Source organism: Rasamsonia emersonii (genome assembly GCF_000968595.1).
Source record: "Rasamsonia emersonii CBS 393.64 chromosome Unknown ctg1118621760094, whole genome shotgun sequence".
Classification (NCBI taxonomy): domain Eukaryota; kingdom Fungi; phylum Ascomycota; class Eurotiomycetes; order Eurotiales; family Trichocomaceae; genus Rasamsonia; species Rasamsonia emersonii.
This window is the reverse complement of record NW_013563193.1, coordinates 129,663-144,970: the sequence shown is the minus strand read 5'-3', so window position 1 is coordinate 144,970 and position 15,308 is coordinate 129,663. Positions and strand designations below refer to the sequence as shown.

The 15,308-nt window shown below is 50.2% G+C and overlaps 5 protein-coding genes across 5 annotated transcripts; 1 reads left to right on the top strand and 4 right to left on the bottom strand.

Annotated features, from left to right (window-relative positions):
• Nucleotides 1-460: 460 nt before the first annotated feature.
• T310_4076 (uncharacterized protein) lies at nucleotides 461-1,283 on the top strand (the record flags this gene model as incomplete). The annotated part of the gene is made up of 3 exons (XM_013473070.1): nucleotides 461-539; nucleotides 654-989; nucleotides 1,096-1,283. The coding sequence occupies 3 exons, from the start codon at nucleotides 461-463 to the stop codon at nucleotides 1,281-1,283; spliced, it is 603 nt and encodes a 200-aa protein (XP_013328524.1).
• Nucleotides 1,284-1,862: 579 nt separating this feature from the next.
• Nucleotides 1,863-2,994, bottom strand: T310_4075 (Membrane biogenesis protein (Yop1); the record flags this gene model as incomplete). The annotated part of the gene is made up of 6 exons (XM_013473069.1): nucleotides 1,863-2,093; nucleotides 2,164-2,201; nucleotides 2,301-2,364; nucleotides 2,497-2,505; nucleotides 2,594-2,800; nucleotides 2,941-2,994. The coding sequence occupies 6 exons, from the start codon at nucleotides 2,992-2,994 to the stop codon at nucleotides 1,863-1,865; spliced, it is 603 nt and encodes a 200-aa protein (XP_013328523.1).
• A 1,281-nt stretch (nucleotides 2,995-4,275) lies between these two features.
• On the bottom strand, nucleotides 4,276-8,791 carry T310_4074 (RSC complex subunit (Sth1); the record flags this gene model as incomplete). Its single annotated transcript, XM_013473068.1, has 4 exons — nucleotides 4,276-4,500; nucleotides 4,560-8,281; nucleotides 8,359-8,566; nucleotides 8,726-8,791. The coding sequence occupies 4 exons, from the start codon at nucleotides 8,789-8,791 to the stop codon at nucleotides 4,276-4,278; spliced, it is 4,221 nt and encodes a 1,406-aa protein (XP_013328522.1).
• Nucleotides 8,792-10,176: 1,385 nt separating this feature from the next.
• T310_4073 (BAR domain protein) lies at nucleotides 10,177-11,728 on the bottom strand (the record flags this gene model as incomplete). The annotated part of the gene is made up of 5 exons (XM_013473067.1): nucleotides 10,177-10,777; nucleotides 10,840-11,105; nucleotides 11,188-11,303; nucleotides 11,367-11,534; nucleotides 11,602-11,728. The coding sequence occupies 5 exons, from the start codon at nucleotides 11,726-11,728 to the stop codon at nucleotides 10,177-10,179; spliced, it is 1,278 nt and encodes a 425-aa protein (XP_013328521.1).
• A 1,373-nt stretch (nucleotides 11,729-13,101) lies between these two features.
• T310_4072 (DNA repair and transcription factor Ada) lies at nucleotides 13,102-14,040 on the bottom strand (the record flags this gene model as incomplete). The annotated part of the gene is made up of 2 exons (XM_013473066.1): nucleotides 13,102-13,134; nucleotides 13,234-14,040. 2 exons carry the CDS (start codon nucleotides 14,038-14,040, stop codon nucleotides 13,102-13,104), a joined length of 840 nt encoding a protein of 279 aa, XP_013328520.1.
• Between the last annotated feature and the right edge of the window lie 1,268 nt (nucleotides 14,041-15,308).

Here is a 15,308-nt window from a genome sequence, read left to right as displayed (position 1 = left end):
TAGTACTTATTAGTCAAGATTCCTCACCAGATTATTAAGACTTCATTGTCCTGCATGACATCCTTAGTTCTCAGTGCAGGGCCCCCACTAGCAGAATCCTTCTCAGCAGGCCCAATGACGCTGTGATACCGGCCCCGAATCCCCAGCACCGGGCCAGCATTCCTTTGCGTGCAGGCGGGCAGCTGCAACGCGGACGGGTAGTCCGGCGGAGGGGTCATAACAGCAAGCACCCGCCAACCCCCAAGCACCCACCAGTACCTCTTGTTGCAACAACCCCCACCAAAAACAGTACCACTGCGCCACGGCTCTGCTCCCTCGTTGCCAGCTCACTGCAAGTCTCTATTCACGGCCCAGCTGGCCGTTGAATCTCAGCTGGGTCGCCCGCATCTCGCTCGAGCAAGGAAGCCATCCCAGTCGAGCAGAGGCTGCGCGGAAAAAAAATTGCAAAAGCTCAGTGGAGATGGAGCCCCGCCGCTCCCCTCCAGAGTATTTTCTTGAGATCTTTGCAGACACCAACTCTGTCAAAGACGTGCTAAAAGGTAGGTTTTTGCTTTCTATTGGCTTGTTTTGTTGCTTTTCTTCCCTTCTTCACGTGCAACGAGAGTTGTCGCAAGAGGGAGCACTGTATAGGAGCTTGCGCCTGACTGTCACAGGTGTCCTGAACCTCATCTTTTTCCACCGCTATTTCCCGTCGATTCGCCCCAGCACCGTCGATATCCTCGATCTCACACTTCCGGCCATCAATGATGCGGAACTGGAGACCCTTATTGACTCCCGCGTCACCTCTCTGGTCCGCCAGCACCTGTCTTCCGCGTCGAACGCGTACGGAGGGAACGGGGTACGAGGCCGCATCGCCGTCGAATTCTTCGAGAAAAAGCGCAGGCGCTCGGGACTCTGGTTCGGTGGGTTAGCCGGCAAGGGAGAAGAGGAGGTCTGTTGGGAAATCTGGACGCTGGATGTGACCATTGCGACCCCGAGAACGGAGTCCGGTATGTGTCTCTTCGGAACCAACACCTTGGCATCGCAGGCCGGAGAAAAGCTTCTTTGACACGTGTTGCAACTTGCAAGGCCATATTTACTGACTTGTTCTCGCAGAAAGGGCCAAGGTGCGCAAGGCGATGGAGAACATGCTTCAGAAAGCCGCTTTGAAGATCCTCGCAGTCGTCAACAGGGATAAAGAGCACATACCACCCATCACGACCAGTGATGCTAATCCATTCCCGTATCGGATTGTTCTCAATCCTCGCACAGACAGCTGGGGAAATCGGATCGGTCTATATTGATTGAGAGGCCTTTTGTTTCCCTACACATACCGTGGCAGGAGATAGATAATCTGACCAGCGAACGTTATCATCACCAGAATACACTATTTCACTCCAGTGCTCCAAACGGGACGGGACGGGACGTTGCACGCGGAATGCAGCCCAACGACGAGATCTAAGAAAGCCATGGGGACCTGAACTTCAGATGGCCAGATAACACAGGTAACCGAGAACACAAACGCCGCTTCTACGAAAGATGTAGGGCTTGGTGCTCTCGAAGTCTCTGAAGCTCCGACGGTCAAGGCAATAATTGTCACAGGTCATCAACGAATATCCTTGCCGGTGCTGAATTCCAGAAGCCAAAATTACAATATCACATATGACCAGTTTTCACACACACGATATCCAGAAGAAAAAAAGGACTTAGGAAACTGCACCTATCCATCATCCTCCTTTTCGCACCAACCCAAAGGAACAGACACCGTCCCAATGGAGTATCACTCCTCCAGACCCCATTTTCGTACCCATCACAATTTCCTCTACAGCTACTCTTCTATCGAAGAGAGGACAAGAGGACGCTTCCCTAGGGAAAGTCGCCTATTAACAAGGAGAATCCAGAGATGTACCGCGACAAAAGAACCCAGGCCGAGTACATGTGGAAATTCTCAGATTCTCAATGTTGGTCTTCATGCCTCCAGGGAGCGCTCTTAAGTCGAGTGGGGCTTCGTGGCAGCGTCGGCCTGGGCCCTGAGGTTGGCCGAGGTCGATCCGCCCGTGAAGAAGCGGGAGAACAGGGGCTGGAGGAAGGAGTGGAAGACGAGCTGAGCGCCGCTATAGGGAGGAAAAAATTTCGTCAGACATCATTCCCGAAAGGAGTGTCAATGCCATGTATGGTACTTACTTGAATTGAGGAAGAGCCATCCAGAGAACCAGGATGAACTTGAAAATGTAGTAGAATGCTTCATTTTTCCCAAATTAGGTTAGTCCGCTGATGCAGGTGTCCGGCTGGTACCTATCACTTGTTAAGGGACCACTTACGGAACCAGTAAGGAGCGTTGATAGCGCTCTCAACGACGGCCAGGAAGGCGTACACCACCCAGTACTGCATCATTGACACATGTGATCAGCTGCCCGTTTCTCGTCACGTGTACCACCATCATTCGCGGCCTAGTGGATGCACCGCCCCGATGATAACACTCGGACAGGGATGTCGTCAGGCAGACAAGTTACTTACGGTCAACCACTGTCATTTGCAAGCCACAGTCAGCCGGATTGTCCACGAGACCAGAGTCAAAAAGAAATGGATTAATTAAAAAGGAGTTATCCCTTACCTGAGTATCATCGGCGGTGCCAGCGGTGAAGAGGGCATGGAGAGAGTAGTAGCCCGGGATAGCGAAACCGGCGAGGTTGACGAGGAACTGGCCGAGGATGTTGAAGAAGACGAGGAAGAAGTAGATGCCGACAACACCCAGGAAGGCGTAGACCTTGGGGACGGAGGTCTGCCTCTCCAGGTTGTTGAGGATAGGGTACTTGGAGAGCTGTGCGACAGATCCGACATCAGATCAGCATTGGAAATTTCAAACATGGAGTTTCGATAAAATAATAGCAATGACAATAATGACATGATGGCAAATGGTAATTGTTTAGAAAAAAATGAACAAAGCAAGAAAGGACATACCTCCTTGTCGATCTGAGCTATGTAGTGCTGTGCACGATCCTGAAAGGTGGCCATTTCGGAATGCGAGTTTCCCTAGGTAAAACTTGGGAATCGAGTCTTGTTATATCAGTAATAAGAGCAGGAAAGTAGGTAAAAGAAAATTCAGGAGCCTTGGTGATTGCAGAAAAAAAAGTTGTGGTTAGTTTAGATCGTAGGAGCGAAATGGGATTTAATGGGACTTAACGTAGCGTTAGCGGTGAAGTAGTTTCCCAAGAAAGGACGGAACTTAAAGAGGAATGACGGAACGGTGTCTTCTGGTCACGTGCGGGTACATGACGTAAACTACCCAACCTGGTCTAACTTGTCCGCAGGGCCCTTTTTAGTCTTGGGCTAAAAATCTCCAGCAATGTCGAGTGGTGAGTCGGTGACGGTTGTGACCGAGTCATGCAGGACCTAATGTGCATTATTTATGACAAGTCTCTGTCATTAGGTTTGTCAGGAAAGATTTAGTGTTACCGAGTCCATGGATTTATGGCGCAGCAATACGGAGTAGTATTTTATGGAACAGCCCAGTCATTGAGATGGATTAAATATAAATCAGACATACATTGTTCATTTCGGCAAACAGATCGAGTTCCAATACTTCTGAAAATCAAGTCATTGGAGTGGGCCTTTTCGAAGGAGATTATTACAAGATGCCTGTCATCTGGTTCCCCAAAACAATTATCAGCTTCAAGTCACCTGCAATATCTATACCTCAGTGCGTAATGTGAAAGTCACAGAAGGGCTAAAAAGAAGGGCAGGGTCATTTATACAGAGTGCAACCTAGTAGCATTAGGATCTACTGAGCAAGGGCAAATAATTAATTAAATACTTATTTTTTTTCCCAGAACAATTTGATTCCACTAAAATAAAAAGGACACTATGAGAATAGCATTTCCATACTCGCTTCCATAATACATCCAACAGACATGAGACTTTGCGGTTAGAAAAGACTATAAGGTCGATTCCAATCACAAATAATACGTAAATCTTGACCCGATCTAGGAATAACCGCCGCCAATGAAAAGAATAAAAAAAGTCCCTGATTTTTTTTTGATGATTTCAGCTTGTCGTAGCCATCACCCAACACTCCGTTGCCTGCCATGGGGACTCGCTTAAACGCCATTCCATATGATCAAATGTAATAGGATAGTAACAACATCAGAAGCCGGAAAGAAAAGGGGAAAAAAAGGTATGAGCTTCTTGACTATCGAGAGGAAGCATGGAACGCAGGGTTGTGTATGTACTGTTAGTCAGAAAAGTCTTTCAACCCAGTCGACCGTGCCAGTGAGAGTGACACTGTCAAGAGCGTTTTCACTCCTCATCACTCATAGCGTCTCCATTTGCTGCGCTGTCGCCGTCTTTATTACTGTTGTGGAATGTGAGTTTCAGCTTCGGTTGTCCAGACACTGCAGGAGTTGTAGTGCCGGAAACTGCAGTAGTCGATACGCCATCAGCTGTAGAGGAACCCACGTCGTCGAAGTCAGCAAACTCAGGGTGCTCCTGAGTCTGATTCTTCAGTTCGGCAACACACGTGGACTAGCAATTCGTTAGATCGCTGGCCTGACTTCAAATATACATACCAATGCATAACTTACCTCAATAAGATTTGCATCCGAGAAAAGAACGCTTCCGTCCTCGTTGTAGGTTCTGGCATTTTGACAGAGGAGATGGATGTCATCCCGGAATTCTTTGAGACTCTGATACTCTTCCCGATTGATCTTCTTCTTGATCATGTCCATCGCAATCGGGTTCTGGATAACCATATAATAGTCTGGATACTGGGACTTGGGCGGTGGCTTCATGAACGGTTCGATGATCGACCGAGTAACGGGTTCATCATCACTATCGTCCGAGTCTGGCGGAATCTCCTGCTCCAGGTCGATGAGCTTCTGGTATACATTGTTCAAAATCTTCTGCAGGGTAGCCCGCTCGGCACTGCTTAGAGTATCCACGGGCTTAGCAGGCTTGCCCTTCTTCCGCTTAGTAGGAGGGGTTTCATCGGCCAGTTCATCCGCCTTGCGCTTGGGTGCAGGTCCCTTGCGGCGCTTCTTCGGCTGAGGGGTCTCTGAACTTTCACGAGATGGCTCTGGTGACGACTCAAGGCCTTGTGCCCTCCGCATGCGTTTTTCTTTGTTGAGACGACGCCGTTCAATCTTCGCTTCCTTCCTGGCAATCGCATCTTCGATGGTGTCATCCTCGGCGTCCACCGCTTGGAGCCACTGCTCCTCCGTAAGGCCGTCGTCATATCTAGTGACCTTACGCTCGCGAGCACCACGACCGGCGTACTCCTCAATCTCGTTTTCGACGGGATTATCTTCTGTAAGATAGATATCGGGAAGTTCGTCCTCTCCCATGAGCCGGGGAAGAGGGCGACCAGGGCCGTATGGATCAGTCGCGTTTCGCTCTCGATCGATCTGCTGGAAGACTGCCAACTCTTCCTCAGATCGAGCCATGATCTCATTGAGGTCATCATCGTCCATCTCATCTTGGTCGCCAATCTGGTCAGCAGCCTCGGCTGTTTCCAAAAGAGTTCGAAGCAAGGCATCCCGCTCTTCGTTCGTCGACTTGTTGTCGAACTTTCCAGCCTGAATAACCTTGCCATCCATATCCAGCTTGAACTGAGCACGCTCGAGAATCTTCTCTTCTACCGAGTTAGAGCTGATCAGACGCAGAATTCGAACTTCATTCTTCTGGCCGATACGGTGAGCACGATCCTGAGCCTGCAAATCCTGGTGAGGGTTCCAGTCGGAGTCGTAAATGATGACTGTATCTGCGCTCTGGAGGTTGAGACCGAGACCACCGGCACGAGTGGAGAGCAGGAAACAGAAGTACTCAGACTTGGGATCATTGAAAACTTTCAGCAAATCGGACCGGTCATCCGACTTGGTCGAACCATCCAGGCGTAAGTACTTGAGTCCTCGAAAGCGCAAGAAATCCTCCATGATGTTCATGATCTGCGTCATCTGGAAGAACATCAAAACACGATGGCCCGTGGCGCGGAACTTGGGGAGGATGCGGTCGAGGAGCTCGAATTTTCCAGCAGTGCGCCAAATCAGATCATTTGTGGCTCGTCCAGGGTTCATCTGATCCTCAACAGGTTCGAAAACGAAGGGGTGGTTGCAAAGTTTCCTGAGCTGCATAAGCATGTTGCTGAGACCCCGCATACCAGTCTTTCCACCTTTCCCATCGCTGACAACCATCTTGTTGTGGGTGACGAGTTGCTTGTAGAGCTTGGCTTGCAAGGCAGAAAAGCGACATTTGATGACCCGTTCTTGCTTTTCGGGCAGATCCTTCTCGACATCCTTCTTAAGACGTCTAAGCAAGAAGGGCCGAAGAACCTTGTGGAGACGACGGATAACGAGCAACTGCTCTTCTTCCGTCAGTTCCATCCGGTCTTGCCCACCAGTGTTGGCAAACGGAGTATTGAACCATTCGTCAAACGATTTGACCGATTTGAAGATATTCGGCAAGACGAAGTTCAGAAGCGCCCACAACTCGGGAAGGTTGTTTTGCAGTGGAGTTCCGGTCAAGATCAGCCGATATCGGCTGGTATAGTATTGGGTCAACGTGCTGCTCAGCTTCGACTGCGAGTTTTTCATACGATGACCCTCGTCGACAATCATATGCTGCCATTTCACCTTGCACAACACTGGACGGTCTTTGATGATATACTCATAGGTCGTCAGAAGGACCTGGAAGTTGCCCTGGCGAATAAGCTGCGCCTGTTGCTTTCGGGCGTTCGGTGGACCTTTGTAGACGATCCTGGTGACGGATGGAGCCCACTTTTCAAACTCGAGGTTCCAGTTGGTCAGCGTGCTAAGGGGCACAATGACGAGGAAAGGACCGTTGTTTTTCTTGACCTCGATGAGGTAAGTGAGTAAACTGATGGTCTGGATCGTTTTGCCCAGACCCATCTCATCTGCCAAGATACCGTTCAAGTTGTTGTTGTAGAGCGAGATCATCCACTGGAGACCTTTCAGCTGGTACTCCTTCAACGTACCACCCACCAGGATCGAGGGCTGCTGTGTGATCTCCTCCTTAATACGGTGAGCGACGGAATAGTAATCAATCTTGCGCCCGCCACCTTCTTCGTCATTACTGTCGGATTCTTCATTGTCGGAATCGAAGTGGTTCTCCTCTCCATATTTCTCTGCCTGGCTACGCTGCTGCTCTTTGACCGACGCAGCGAGCTGTTTGAGGAAGTTGTCGGTCTGCTTGAGCAGATGAGAGATACGAGAATCCTTGGCCTGTCCCAGGAGCTTGAGATACGTCTCTTCGTCGTTCGCCTTGAGGGCCTGAAGACGCTGCTTCGCGGTTCGCTCAACACGCTTCTGTTCCTCACGCTCCATGTGCTGGTGATGCTGCATCATCATCCGTCCTAGTTTCTGCATTCGGGCGCGTTGCTGGTTTGCAGCATTCTGGAGCTCCACACTATGATTGAGGATAGCCTGTAGCTGATCGTACTGCTTCTTCTTTTCTCGCGTTTCTCGAACATCGCGTTGCTGTTTCTCAAGCTTCTCCGTGATTCGGGCTTCGCGTAACGACTGTTTCTTAATGCGGCGGTGGTTGGAGCGGTTAGCTGTCATACCCAGATTATCATAGTGGAACATCTCATGTTGAATCTGCCGGCGGAAGAGCCTTTGCTTCGGCAGTAGATTGAGCATCTTATACTCAATGAGAGCCTTGAGCTTCAGGGAATCATCACCGTTGGGGCTCTCGCTCTTGCTCGTATCCCATACACCGAGATTGGCAGGGAGCTTGGCCAACTCGGCCTTCCGAGCCATGATCTTGTTGTACAAGAGCTGTTCCCTATCTTCACGAACTTGTTCCAGATCGATGCCAACAGGGAACAAGCTCGGGATACGCGGGCGGTTAGCTCGAATGGCATGATCAGTGTAACTGATCGTCTTCGGAAATGAATCGTATGGAGACTGGAAGCTCTCGTAAAAGTTTTTGGGTGGTGCTTCCGTCCCTGTTGAATCGGCGGCCTGTTCAGCACGGTTCTGGGTCGCACTGTCAATAACAGCCTCTGCGGTCGCGGTATTGTCCGCAGGAGTGGCCGTTTGGGGTTTCTTAGCGCCGAATAGCTGCTGCTGGATTTTCGGCGGGATGGCCACATTTTTGGACAACATTTTGAATGCGACGATCTGAGCTCGGAGCGTGGCCAGCTGCTCAGGTGAGAAGTTCCCTGTAGGAGCTGGCGTACCCTTCTGGGCAGACGCCGCGGCTTGCTGCCCCGAAGGCGCAGATTGTCCACCGGTGGCCGTCGCATTTGACTCTTGCGTCGCACTCGTGGAGGCGACTGAGGCACTTCGGCCTAAATGAGTTGCGAACAAGGCGTTAGTCAAGAAACGAAAACCATACCAAGATTATTTCTAGGTGGAGAGCACTTACCATTGACACCATTGGGACCAGCATCAGAGGCCGAGCCATTCAGCTGCTGCAACTGCTGTTGACGTTGCTGCGCCTGCAGCTGCTGTTGCGCAAACTGTCGTTGTTTTTGGTAAACCTGCTGGCGTTGCACCGCGGAGAGAAGATTATGGGCCTTAAGGTACTCGGGGTCGTCATGGCGCACGCCTTGTTCTTGCATCTGACGAAATTTCTGAAGCCATGTTAGCGCACATGTGGTGGGAAAGCAGAGAACGCATTATGCGACAAGTTGAGAGTGATGAGAATGACAGGACATGGTGGGAGTGGTTTCGAGAGCTGACAGGGTGGGGGTGCACTTGAAGGCTGAGTGAGAGGTAGGGGAAATGCTCACCTGGTAGACCTCTTGGACGTGCTGCTGGGTCAGGTTGGGCGGCAAGCTCACGTTCCCAGTTCCCATATTGGGGACTGACTGAAGCGAAGCTATTGTCTAGCGTGTTTATTTCTTTTTATTCATAGGCAGGGAGAACGCCGAGACTCGAGCGAAGCGCGGTTACCGTTACTAGGGAGATGATGGGAAAACGCGTCAGGCGAGGCTCAACAGTGGTTAGCGAGCACGTCGCGCTGTGGTGGCGAGGTTACGCGCACTTCTTCTGATGTGGCGGTATAGAGCGCTGTCTTGAAGGATGGATGCGACACGCAGCGACGCTGGATTTGATGCTTGGCGGATGGGGACGCCCGTGATCGCCTAGCCCGGGGGGTGGAGGTGACACAGGGGAACAAGCGACGATGAGGGTGACCAGCGAGATCGCGATGCAGAGCGACGGCGACCGGGCCGAAGGGCCCTGAAAGGAAAATGTCGCGTTGAGAGGGCGCGTTGAAGCCTTAGTCTGATGAAATGGGGATGGAGGGGGGAGGCTCTCGCGACTCTCGGTGGTGGTCGGTGAACCTGGCTGTGCCTGTACGAGAGGGAAGAAGGCGGCGAGACGTTGAAAGAAGATTTGGCGCGATGCACGTGCCTTATTCTGCTGCTGACTCAGCGAACCCTTCTGGGGCTGTGGCGGCTAGCGACGATGATTCTGATTGGGCAGAGAGCACGTGACCGGCAGTGAGGTCGCAACAGACGTATCCAATTTACATCCTACAAGGTTGCAGGTGAAAAAACATGGGTACTTGTTTGTGCTTGTGCGGGAGAGGAGAGTTGACTTGAGTTCATTAATACAGCTGTCCGTGGTGTGCTGAGTCGATTGTAGTTACTGCACTAAAACACTTTGAAGGGGGAGTCTGCTTGTGCAGGATTAGAACACAAACTAGCCGAATCCATGACACCAGAGTATTATCTAGCTAATGAATGCGTGTAAGGTCTCAGGTGTACAGTGTAATTACTTAGGTACATATACCCTTATGACAGCTCTGGTTACGTCAAGACGAGCTGATTTAGTTTGCCTTTTCATGGAGAACAAACTTGTCTACATATTCACCGAGTTCTTATACAGAGGAAGAGGTTTTTTCATGGGAAATTTTTGGTTATACTACACTACAGCTGAGAACTAAACAGAAGATCACGATTTGGGGGCTAAGACCATACAGAAAACCATAACCACCCTTGTCCAACACCAGCGTCTTCCTGCAGACAGATCGACGCGAAATCAAAAAGGCAAATCATGGTCCAGCCACGGCATACATTGTTTCTAAAAATACGTAAAAGCGAAAGGCTCAATCTGCTGATCAAAGCAGATCTGTATCAGGGGAGGACGTCTGACTTCGATGTGAAAAAAATTCACCATACAAATGTGCTACTGGAAAAAGCAGCAATTTTAGCAATGACTTCCGCTCGGAGTTATCTTACACATCACATGCTCCAACCAGGTTTCTTTTTGTCGGCGGCGGAGGAGGCGGCGGTTTCTTTGCACGAGAGGGAGGAGGCGGCGGAGGTTTCTTTCCGATGACACTGTTTACCGTAGTAGAACTCGGAGTTCGCGAGAAAGCGCTGCCTTGAGAAGTCGCCGGAGAGGCAGATCTCTCATCATAGGGGCTGCCATATGATGCAGAATCATCCTGAGGATCAAAGGTATCGCCGTAGATCTTGCTAACTGGTCGAAGAGAGGAGCGGGCTGTACGAATAGAGAGGTTCTCGTTAGAAGCACCACTCGGTGCTTGGGACGTAGCAGGCGACGGATCTCCCCGTAGCTGGGTAGGTCCTTCGAAGGTAGGAGCTCTGTTGAGGACAGGTCGCTGTGGAGCCGAATCGGAAGAGAATTCCCTGGAAGAGGTATCCAACGGGTTTGAGATGGAATACCTATTTGATTTTATGGAGTGACGCGGTGCCGGAGATGCCGCAGAAGGCTCCTCTTTCACGGATTCATAACGTTCGTGGAATGAGTGAGCAGTATTCGATCGAAGACGACCAGTACGGCGTCCGTTGGGTGTCTGCGCCTGAGATTGACTACTTCTTTTTACATCAGTATCAGAAAGTTTTTCCTGCTTTATTCCCCTACGGGTACTCACAGTGCGGGCCAGTCATTCTTCAGCTGAAGAAGGACTTCACGACATCTTTCATGGAAATTCAGCTCCGCTTCCAAGAACGACGTGAGATCCGAAATGCTGTCGGCCTCTGAGGCCTTAATATCCTGCATTCGACGGTATACGTCTTCGTTTGCCTCTTCATATTTCGCCTTCTGAGTCCGAAATTCCTCCTCGATTCGGGAATCCTCTTTTTTTGCTTTCTGCATTTTCGCCAGAGCAGCATCATAGGCGAGGCGGCGGTTCTCGAGCTTCTTGCGGGCAGCCTTATGAAAGGAAACAAAATCAAATCAGACCTTCGCCTGTATTAAGTCGTAAAAGGAGATCCCATACCTGATAATCCTTCATTTGGGCGAGAGATCGTTCAAGCGACTCAAGCCAGCTCGATGTCGCTTGCATAACGTAGCTCTCCTGCATCCGCGCCAGACGTTCGTGGGTTCTTCCACATACTGTAACCCTGTGATGAGCATCTCACATATTCAGGTAGTCTGGATGCTGTAGCTGATACTCACATATCAGGCATTGTCCAAATTGGGAATTCGTGTCAAACTCTTCTCCATGGTTGACCATGCAGCTACCCAGGTGAGCAATAGGAAGAGTTTTCTCCTTATCTTCTCCCTCACTGCGCTTCGATATGGCTTTTATATATGCGGTCATGGATTTATGCAATCGATCCATCCCTGGCAAATGTCAATATTGCGTTTCACGCCTATCGACCGGGACAATTGGACATAAATCGCCTCGCACCTTCATGTCTGAGGTTCATTTCCGCCTCCAATGCTTTGAAATCATCCGATAGATTTGTCTTGGCCTCGCCCCCCATTCTCTCCCCGGCCCATTGCTTGAAACGATCGAATTTCTTGTTGACGTTCATTGTTGCGAAGTTGTTCTCGAAGAATACGGTGAATTTAAGTAGTGAGCCCGCCTGGAATGTAGTGTAGATAGTAAAAGGTATATAGCGATAGGCTGCGGAAGCCAAGGTCCCTGGCGTAAACCGGGTATTTTCGCTTCACAACGGTAAGGCTAATTGACTAAAAATCATGAGCTTTTCTGCGCGACCGATAAGGATATTGGGCTGTGGGGTATGGAGTGCCCCGGAACACGGTGGACAAAATTCGATAAGAATGAAAAAGGGAAAAAATTCAAGAGCTCGTCACCATAGTAATCTGGGGAAAGAGGGTATCAATAACACAATGTGACTGGGAGGGGCAATTACAAGATTAATGAAAGTGGCGTCTATTTCGGGGAGGGGGGGGGGCCTGGTCTCTGAAGGAATATAAAGAGCGGCACGTTTGACAGACACGACCGACAACCCCAATCAGAGCCAGCATTCCTCTTGACTAATCTGGACGCAGTACAATAATAGAGGACGAGGGTGGGAAGGCGCCACACGAGCTGTGGAGGGCTCGTAGCCACCGGAAGCCCCTTCCTCGGCGCTAGGTCAGACTCCTTCAGCAGATCCTCCTTCTCCGTACGGAAAACGGACTCCAATGCTGTGGGTAGCCAGGGAGCTGGTCACCGTAAGTCCGTCGGATCGATCGAGCACGCTAATGGAAGCACCTCGTTGGGCCAGTAGTGGGGTTGACAGGCAGACCAGCGAGGCTCAGCAGTTCTCTTTACGCGCCAGTCCCTGTACCTGAAACCTGTTTGACCCTAGGATGTCAGCAGGCGCTAGGACTCGATAGGCGAGTACAACGCTTTGTTGCCCCCAGCACATTACCCTTTGGCCTGCTGCAAGGATGTGCGGCGGCTGGAGTTGCAGTCTGATGACTCCACCAATCTGGGCCGGTGGCGGGCGATATGACACCAAGGGTCCGTGACACGCGTTCCTCGTCCCACAGTGGATCTCCCAGACGCTGTCTTCCAGTCTGTCCCTTACCGCAACATGCCGATCTACTTCCAGTCAATCCTAAGAATACTCTAAATTCCCCAACTGCCGAAGCTCTGCAGACTCAAGAGACATGGTTGCATGGCGTTCTGGACCAAGTTGAGTTCGACTCTGATTATCTTATCGCCTTGTCTATGTCTATCTAGGTAGATAAGCTTGGGTAAGCTGGACACTATAAAACATCAATGATATCTTCCGTTTGACGTTCTCCAGGCCATAGCGTCATTTATTATCAATTTACTTGGGTAATTTTGTCGGCCTCTAGGGGTTCTAGGAACAAGCCGATCTCACCCGTGTAGTATGCAGCTATCCGAGACAAAGAATGGGTGGAATCACATCGACCCCTTGAAGACATGGGCTTATACGGAGTAATTAGCCTGCCTTCGGGTGATCTACAACCATTTATTTAGTCTAGTTACACTATGAGTGCTAGTTATTCGGTTAAAATAGATCGTCTTCAATTGTCTCCGCCAACAACTTTGATCTCATACTGAGCCTGTTTGAGGAGTGTCTCTCAATAAGCTGTGCGTGAGATCAGAGCCCAGATCTCCAACATTCAGTTGCTCCCTGGCCATCATTGCGTCAAATTCATTCCAGTCGATGAGATCATCCAAAGAGATGTCGTTCTCTGGGAGATCTGCAGCAGCGTCCGCCTGAGACTGCCAAAGATCAACCGGCTGATTGGGGTCATCAAACTCCAGCGAAATTGCTGGATCATCATTCCCCGCTTGCTCAAGACCAATCTCTCCCCCATCGTTCTTTTCTTCTCGCATAGTTCGAGCATATTGTCCAGGAGTCATGCCGGTGATTTTCTTGAATACCCGATGAAAATGGCTCGGTGTGAGGTTCGCCTCCGCTGCCAGCTCTTGCAATTTTGGTGTCTGCCCCGATAAGACGGCGGCGGCGATTGTGTCGCGCGCTTGTTGTACCACTCGAACGTGGGGATCGTCCCTCACATGGAGGTGAGGAGTACAGCGTTTGCACGGGCGGAACCCCGCCGCTTCCGCCTGTGCAGGAGTGTCAAAGAACTCGATATTCGCACGACGCGCAAGGCGTGCCGGGCACGAGGGACGGCAGTAGATACGTGTTGAACGAACTGCGTAGACAAACGTATCCGCTGAAGCATCTCGAGTTGTCACTGCCCGCCAACGTGCTGCTGCAGAGGTCGGAGTCTTCGCATGGCATGGCGCAAGAGGCAGATAGGAATGGGCGCGGTTTCGAATTGTCGGCTGTTGTATAACTGTCATCTGTGCACCAATAGCATTTTTTATATTTTTGTAGAAGGATTTAATCAACATCAAGGAGGGGGGGGGGGGGGGGGGGAAGGATCGCTTTTCCATCACGGAGTACTCTAGAATGCTGTTCAAACAGGAGAATGGTTGTCGAAATGAGAGAGTTCTGGTTTTCTCTACGGCGCCTCTGATTGGTCACTTTGAGAGCAGTCATTAGGTACGCCATATACAAGGCAACTTTGAAAGAAGTACCGAAGGACTTCTCATTAAGCGGCGAGATGCCTACTGAGTAACTACGACGTTATTTTCCTACCTGGATGTGAGTAACCATAAGCCAGAATCTAGGTTGAATTTTATATAAAACGGTGGAAACAACTGAAGTCAGGAATCAAGGTATAATACGTATGTTCTCGAACAAGGAAAGTAGGTCAAGCTGAACAGGAGTGCTTGCAATATACAGTATCACGATGATCACATTATCTGGTGACTCATTTGTGGCCGCTCTCCTACATCCCATACACTGAGTCACTGTTTCTCATCACTGCTTGGTTAACATAGCAGGAGAGAGCCTGAGAGGTTAAACGCTCAACACCATACTAGTCACGAGTTAAAATGAGAGACTTCGACCCTCAAGTAACCTGACGTTCGCAACCGGTCTGAATCATCATAGTACAGCATCTATGGAAAGCTTTCTCTGGGGCTGTTTCGTCTGGAAGCCATGCGCGCTTCACGAAACGTCAAAATGCGTATACCACTCCCGAGTTGATGGCCTCCTTCTGATTTGACATGCGGGCCCGGTTGATTCCTAGGCGCTTAAGTGCCCAGATCCCTGGAATAGCCCGAATTAAAAATAGTAGTAAGGCATACTAGGTCATATTTGGAGATACCGTAGGGAACGTGATGATTCACGAAAGCTCCCGGAGGCAACTTGCCGCTTCGACATACTCCGTACGGTAATTGGCTCGCTTAGCAGGTGGCCGTGAATCAACCAACGCACGGACCACCAAGCCAAAGGTATAAATATCCCCTCATCTCACCGTCCTTTTGGTTTCTTTTTCTTCTTTTCTTATCCAGCTCTCTTTGCCTTTTGGCTTAGATCAAGTGTAGTATCTGTTCTTTTCAGTTTAATCTCTGAAAGTGTTCTACGGAACACAACATTGATTAATCTCATTTTTGGACCTCGCGATGGGGCCTCTGCGCTTGCGCACACCTCGTCGCACCGTGTCCTCGGTCTTACACTACCACCGAGTGACGCGAACAACAACCCTTTTTTCATCATCTTCATCGGCTTGTCCGGTGGGCTGGAGAAGAAAGGGTTGCCTGTCACGTATGAC